Source organism: Hordeum vulgare, chromosome 1H, assembly GCF_904849725.1.
Source record: "Hordeum vulgare subsp. vulgare chromosome 1H, MorexV3_pseudomolecules_assembly, whole genome shotgun sequence".
Lineage (NCBI taxonomy): Eukaryota > Viridiplantae > Streptophyta > Magnoliopsida > Poales > Poaceae > Hordeum > Hordeum vulgare.
The window spans coordinates 349,124,804-349,132,323 of record NC_058518.1 but is presented as its reverse complement, the minus strand read 5'-3'; the positions used below and the strand labels follow the sequence as shown (position 1 = coordinate 349,132,323).

Sequence of the window (7,520 nt, the reverse complement as noted above, 5' to 3'; positions counted from 1 at the left end):
GATTGTTATGAGTTATATATTTGATTATCCTTTTATATTATGTTCCTTAGTGTTTCTTGCATGTTCTCCGCTTGATTTTTATTCCTTTGGCCAAGTAGTAGATCGTAACTCCAAGGAGGAGCATTATGCATGATTGTGGGTTCGGGCCCCTCGATGTCTAGCTTGAGTGATAGAAACATGAGACTAGGGGATGTGCTTGTTTCCACAAGGGAGAAAACAACGGTGCTTGTGACCATGGTTGCCAGGATTTTTTACCTTACGCATAGTTCGTTAATGCAGTTATCCATTGCTTTGAGTTTCACTTTGGGTGGGTCTCGCAACTTATTACCGGAGACATGTTCTGGACAGATATCTCAAGGTGGATGATTAGTAAGTAGATGCTCATGAATAAATGGTCTACTTGTCTCGGCGTATTTCCCATTAAGATTGAACCTCTAACTATCAAGGAGCATAATTAGCATTGCGGTGCGATCTTAATTCGGTCAATTTCCCAACTGTGATTTGTTTACCCTAGCATAGTTGTTTATCGTCTTTTGGGAGAGAGACATCACTAGTGAACATCATGTGACTTCAGTCCATATCACCATCATCATTTACACGTCCACCATTTACCGCTTTATTTACTTTTTCGTTGCAATCACTATTACCTTCCCGCTTGTGTTTTGATCCTTTGCAAACTACAAGGCCGGAGAGATTGAAAACCTCTGTGTACTCGATGAGAGCAAAGTTATTTGTTGTGTGTGTAGGTCCACGTCTTCTGCTTGAAAGGGGTGGGAGACACCTACTTGTTGATCCTAGGAGTCCTATTGGTTGGATAAACCTTACAGTCTCTGTGCGAGGGAAATTTGTTGTTGAGTACATCTCCACCTTCCACTTGGGGTCCAACGAGGGACGAGAACCATATACATCACCTCCTCATCAACAAGCTTCTGGGAGCCTCGGCCGGCGTCGGCTAGCTCCTCCTCGAGCTATTTAATGCACCACCTGAGTCCCTTTTCTTCAGGAGAAAGCTCTAGCCCCTCCCTCGAGCCTCGGAGCTCTCTCTCCCCATCAATGGCCGAAGGCGGCCGCCGGACCTCCATGACGAATTCGGTCCGTAGCCCTCCCCCTCTCTCCTTAGGCCTTGTCTGCACCTGCCCCAAGGCCAGTGGAGCCGCCTCCATTCCCATTCCCTCCGGGAAGCCCTACCTGTATGGCGCCCCTGGATCGCCTCCGTCACCACGGCCTGCCCCATGGCGCCAGCGGTGTGACCTACCCCGAGCAGTCCCGCGGCTATCCATTGGCGCGACGAGTGACGACGGAGCATGTGCGCCCTCCGGTCGGCCCCATCGCGCGATGAAGCGACGGCCAGGCCGGCGGCCGGAGCCCGCCCTCGCCACTCTGTCGCCGTGGAGAAGAAGAAATGAGGAGAAGAGAGGAGATGAGGCAGGGCCCGCGCATCAGCTGGAGAGAGAGAGTCAACCTCGGCCCCTAGTCAGAATAAGTGGAAGTGTATTTTCCGTTTTATGCTTTCATTTCAGTGAAAGCGCAAACTGTTATGGCTTCGGCCGGAAATACGTTTTCACTTCCCGAAAGCGTAGTTCCTGGATTACACTTTCTGTTTTATCCCCAGGGACCTATTTGTAGAGTTATGTTTTACAGATTGGTCCCTGAACTTCGTTTAGCCATATCTTTCCACCCGTAACTCCGATTCAGGTGAAACCAACGCCCACGTCTTCGTCTTGTCGAGCCTATCATGTTGGTATCATTTTCATTATGTGTTCACATTCTGAAAATGAACATTTTTCCCTTGCCCTAAATCAGCCCTTTGTGAGAGAAAACAGTTTTCGGCGATCCTTTTCGCGGACTCTCCGCACTTCTTCCCGGAGTATTCTTCGACCGAGGCAAGCCGACCATCTAATATATGCCCTACAACATTGCTCTATGTTATTCTTGTATGTTTAATTAATAATTATGCATGTGGTAGGAATAGTTAAACTTCTGTTAAATTGCACTTACTATTTACATTGTTTGCATAGTTTGCTATGTTTATAATTGAAACTAATTTACTTTAATACATAGTAGCTGTCATCTCAAGTTGTCGTGAGACATAACCATTCTTGATAAATGCCGCGAAAGTGAAACGTAATCGGTTGATCTAGTGTCACCTGTCCGGGCTTATTCGTGCAGCCACATTTGCCGGTATGGGACGACCTTGACTTGGTGGGATCGCGTGCTCTTTCATAGGTACCTCCAGATAGGGAAGGTTATGCATGCATGCTACCTTGTCCCAGTGGGCGGTGATAACCTTGTGAGCCCAGTTGATTGTTTAACCTGGGAGTCCCCGTTTGGGATAGTTTAGTTTGGCCACGAGGATGGCAGGTGTCATGAGGACACAAGGGCCACCCAGGGCAGGACTCCGGGGGAGGATGAACGCTGGTGGTACGACGGGAGAGTCACGGGTAAGGCAGGTTTCGTTGGAGCAATGCTGGTCCACCCAAATGGGATCACGAGGTCAGATGCTCCATGGTGTGGGTAAATTTCGCAACCTGTGCAGAGTGGCAAATCTATTCAAATAGCCGCCTCCACGGTATTCGACAACCCGTCCATACCTCACTAGGGGGTCAACCGTAACATTGGTAATGATGATGGAAGAACTCGGCTCAGATACATAGTCATCGGACGATGTCAGGAATATGATATGTTAGCCTTGGGATGGCTATGAGATGTGTAGTCGGATGACCACATGATTCAGATTGGATTTGGATCAGACTCGGATTTGATCAAGAGAACATTCGGAGTATAAATTATTTACTTGATATGCTTTACCTTATCGTATTTACTTTAGTAGTCATCTTGCTGGATAATCCTATTATATCATGATATTTAATCCTGCTAGATAGGTAAGCTATACCAGGATAAGTAATATTGCTCTAATAATAAATGCATGCCTGAATGCCATGGATTGCTTTGCTTAGTGTATACGTTAGTTTGTTTTGCTTGCGAGTACATTCAAAAGTACTCAACGGCCTTTAACATGGTCAGGTTCAGATAAGGATTCGTCGTCCGTCATCGAGGAACCGGAGCATTCGTGGGCTAGAAGAGTAACCTAGTCACATCCGTGTGGATTGGAGCCGCACCAGGACCATGCTGCCTTAGATAGAGCTTTTTCGCTGCCATCACCCTTGTAGTATATCATGTAAGACTCTCATATCCATTAATAGAAATGCATGTGTTCATGATACTTGTTGTAAACGCTCATGCCAGAGTGATTTCCTGGGCTGGTATGCATGGCGTCGTGTGGCTACAGTTGTAATCAGGCGGGGCGCCACAACGATTGGTATTAGAGCAGCCATGCTGACTATAGGTTACCCTAGCCAGACTTCACTGTCTTGTGTTCAGTAGAAAGCCTAGATGGATTTCAGTCATCTTTGCCACCTGGCACGACTACTATTGATCATAAGACAACCACATAGGTCTTTGGCTCTATCACACCCCAACTCTCGTGGTCCTTGCCTCCGGTGTGAAATGCTCGCACCTGGCAACGACCAGTGAGCCGTGAAACCCCTAGGTAAACCAGATATCCTTACCCTTCTTGCTATCCATGGCATTTCTCTCCTTACTCTAGTTTCCTTTGGGAAATGCTTATAAATTCTATCTCCCCTCGACAACCTTAGGAACGTTGACTGAGCCACTTTGGCTATGGTCCAGCGTCAAGTGTGATGTTCTCTAAGGAAGTAGTAGGAGTTTGACACCTGTGCTACCAGGAGCATTGTGTGGTCTCGCTTCTAAATCCTTAGAGGTACATCGAGTGCGCTATAATAGTTATACTAGTGGATCCTTGGCCATGTGTGTAAGGTCCACAACATTTGAGCTTTATCTGCTTTTTGGTTTTTCGCGGTTTTGTTTCGTTTGTTGGTTCCGTTTCTTCGCTCCGACTGGATCCATCTGTAAGAGTTACCTAAGAAGATCATCATACAATTTGGGTAATACCCAATAATCCAGATTCAGCAAGAGTCAAGCCAAGCCAACTGCCTGGTATTCAGAATAGCTACACCGAATATGTCAGGAATGAAGAATGAGTCAAAGGCAGAATATATGTGCAAAAGACAAGGCTAGAATATGCCTGAGAGAGTTTTCCTTAGAACAAATCATGCCTAAGGAACAAGAAGATGAGCTACCAAGAATGAACATCAGTAGGGACAAATTATTCCGTCCGCGATACAGGGATTATTTCAGTCAGTGAAGTGAACCTTGAGTCTTTTCTCAGTGAACGCAAGAATCATTTCTCACCCACCAAGGACATATTTCAAGAATGTGAATGATCCAAAAGCAACAACAGAACTCCGGTACGTTGGTACAAATATCAAAGAAAATCTTGAAGTTCATCGGTGCAAATATATAATTTTCTAGGCATTGTGAACAAGGTTTGCGAGGAATATGGATAAGTTTGCGGTTGCCACAATCAATGAGAACTTCACATGCTTGGAAGCTGAGCTGAACCAAATGGAATTATCTATCAACTACTTACTATCGGCAACACCTGGGTTGAATGCGAAGGGTATTCTGAATTGATTAACAACATGAGGTCTGCGTTAGTCATGCAACCTTCACAACAACAATAATTGGACCAGCAGAAGGATAAGCGATGTGCATGACCAATTGAATATCTTCAGTCAAGGTATGGCCTATATCAGGTTTTCGCTCCGCCATGGTTAAAATTCCAGATAGCTCAAAAGGAAGCCAGAATCGGCCATAAATCCGACTGTGTACACAAGGCTTCTGGTATAAGGAACCCAGCCTTCTCCCGCAAGCTACCGAGAAGAGCTTACTAGACTGTCAATCTTCCTCGATACGCCACTCAGTGAGAGATCCTTCTGGGATACGACACTCCCATCTTCCACAACGTGCTACCATGGAAAACTTCCGGCATAAGGCACCTGACCTTCCGTGGCAAGCCACATGAAGGAAAGCTTATGAGGTACGATACCCAGCCTTCTTCAGAACACTACCCTGGCAGAAGCTTCGAGCATAAGGAATGTAGTCTCCATTAACACACCATTGTTCCTACAACAAGCTTGTCAGAAGCACTTGATACACATTCGTCTCAGAACCTAATGGTTATAAAATGAATTATACTATGCATGTATATGTTGTGATCATGTAGTCCAGTGGATCAATTCATGCGAGCCACTCATACTCGGGAATGACTGTGTCCAGAGAAACAGCCGCCCCATACTTCAAGGAAGAATATGAGCACAAAAACCCCTACGAGAGATGCAAGAGTAAGTTGTGAAAATAAGCCAACAAATAGGGAGAAAAAAATCAAGGAATAGTGTTGGCAGGACATGACAGGTCCATCAAAGGAACCTCCAAGAACCAAAGAAGTTGTGGACAAACAACATCCATGACACTCAACAAGATACAACTTCACGAATAGGGTGCTATTACCAACCCTTGTTAGACTCTTGCATATGAGGCCACAACAATGCACTAGCTACGGTTACAAGCGAGCATGCGACACTCATCACAAATACGGGCCATCCACAAGACAAGAGGCTATGCTCCGAAAGATACATCGGATGATAGCGATGCTATGCTCAGCTCAGTGGTCAGAGCAAGGACTACATAGGCTATATATATATATATATATATATATATATATATATATGAACAGAGGCATATCTACGAGCGATAGAGTTTGAAACAAGACATTCAAATAAAATGGTTCAAAGTGTAGCTCCATCAACAACTCGTAGATATCATGACATCATTAGAATAAGAGATTACTGTCTATGATTATTTTGTGATCATGCCTGACATTTCAGTTGAGGATATAGCAGCAATAGCTCGGTCATGTTGATTCCTTGAGTTATGGATCACCTAAGGGCAAAGTCAGGATGCATAAGCCAGAACGAAACATCAGAATGGAACCCACAGCCAGACCGAGCATTCGGACACAGAAAAAAGGAAAGCCACCCCTAGTCACTTAAGAACATACAAGCAAGTAAGCTTGGTACCGGAAAAGGATGTATTACCCATGACAGTTAGGGTACGGAGCATTACAATAAAGCCCGAAGCAGATACTTCCAGACCCTGGAAACTAAGTTGTTTGTTGGTAGTACCCGCTACCCCACCCCGCAACACCACTATCAAAATAAAAGGTATACCTGACAGGAAAGAGAAGGATTCAAACAAACTGTGTGGAGATACAACACAAGAAGAGGCAGTTAAAAGGTCAGTGAACCAACGAAGACAAGAACGCTGATGGATCCAAGTCGCACACAGGCAAGTCCCCCTTTCCCGGGAGGTAAGCCTGGGAAATCTCTAGTACGGGATTTTCTTAAGGGGGGTAGGTTTGTAACACCCTAGTTTTCGCTCCTGTTTTTTCCTTTGCGGGATTCGACTCCCGTCTTTTTTCTCGGTGTTTTCGGATTTCTCTAGATCTTGGGTATGTGAGTATGGTCATATAGCCTTGCCTTCCCTATCCAACCAGAGATTCTCTCCAGTCCAACCTTGCCACCCAAGATCTTTTCTTAGGGTCTTGCTACCAAAACCCTACCTTCTGATTAGCTGGAAGGGAAACCCAAATCCTTCCAGTTACAAAGGAACCCCAACTTCTTTTGATCTTTTGACTTCAAAACTTTTCCTATTGATCATCTTTCATCTATAAACTCTGGATATGCAAAAATATTGCCAAGTCATTTGCAATATTTTTCATCTATAATTAATTCTTTTTTCTGTCAGTTGAAGGAATTATATCCAGGAAAATATCTATCCATCTCAAGAGTTCATGAAAACTGGTGGAGATATTATTTGTGATCATATTGAGCTCCCATAAAAATATAGGTCATAATTAAATAGGAGAAATTGCATTTTCCTATTTAATGCCAATATTGCATTTCGAGAACTTTCTAAAGGAAATACCATTTTGGTAGCGAGGAAAAATCCCAAATAATTTGTGGAGCTTATCATATCCATATCTTCCCCATTTGCACCTCGAACCCACGTTTCATAGTTCAAATTTTGAGCACAACACCAATTTGCAGATTCTGTCCAGTTGGGCAAGTTGCAAAGGAAGTTCTCTATTCCTTTATCTATTTGAGATGAAAGTTTTCATGGTGATTAACACTGATAAATCGCTCATGGAGACCAAAAACCAGCTTAATCCATCTATCCATTTCTCCATAGAAATTTTCCCAAGTTTTGCCCATTTGGAACCTCTGTGAAGGAAGTACCATTTTAGCATTTTCAAATGAACTGAAACTTTTCTAGTATCTTCATATGTTCAAATAATTCACCTCCTCCAAATTTCAGCTCAATGCAAGCTAGTATGCGAGTGCCACATTAAGGTTTGCATTTCTGTCCAGTATGGTGGTTTGTACAGCAAATGCTTGCTAAAATCCTCCATTTGGTTTGAAACTTTGCCACAAAACTCATCTTAGTAGAAGATCACAGCAAGGCAAAGATCAGCATCCATCACCAGCTGAATCTCCCCCACCCCACTCCAAACACCTTGTTGTTACCGGCCTTCTCAGGTC

The 7,520-nt window shown here is 44.2% G+C and overlaps 1 protein-coding gene across 1 annotated transcript; it reads left to right on the top strand.

Moving 5' to 3' along the window:
• The first annotated feature begins 1,053 nt into the window (after positions 1-1,053).
• On the top strand, positions 1,054-1,626 carry LOC123422117. The gene has a single exon (XM_045107662.1). The coding sequence runs from the start codon at positions 1,054-1,056 to the stop codon at positions 1,624-1,626; it is 573 nt and encodes a 190-aa protein (XP_044963597.1).
• Positions 1,627-7,520: the final 5,894 nt, after the last annotated feature.

Bases quoted from the DNA above. Each gene is read 5' to 3' on its own strand.
- LOC123422117 (XM_045107662.1), top strand. From the start codon at position 1,054: ATGGCCGAAGGCGGCCGCCGGACCTCCATGACGAATTCGGTCCGTAGC.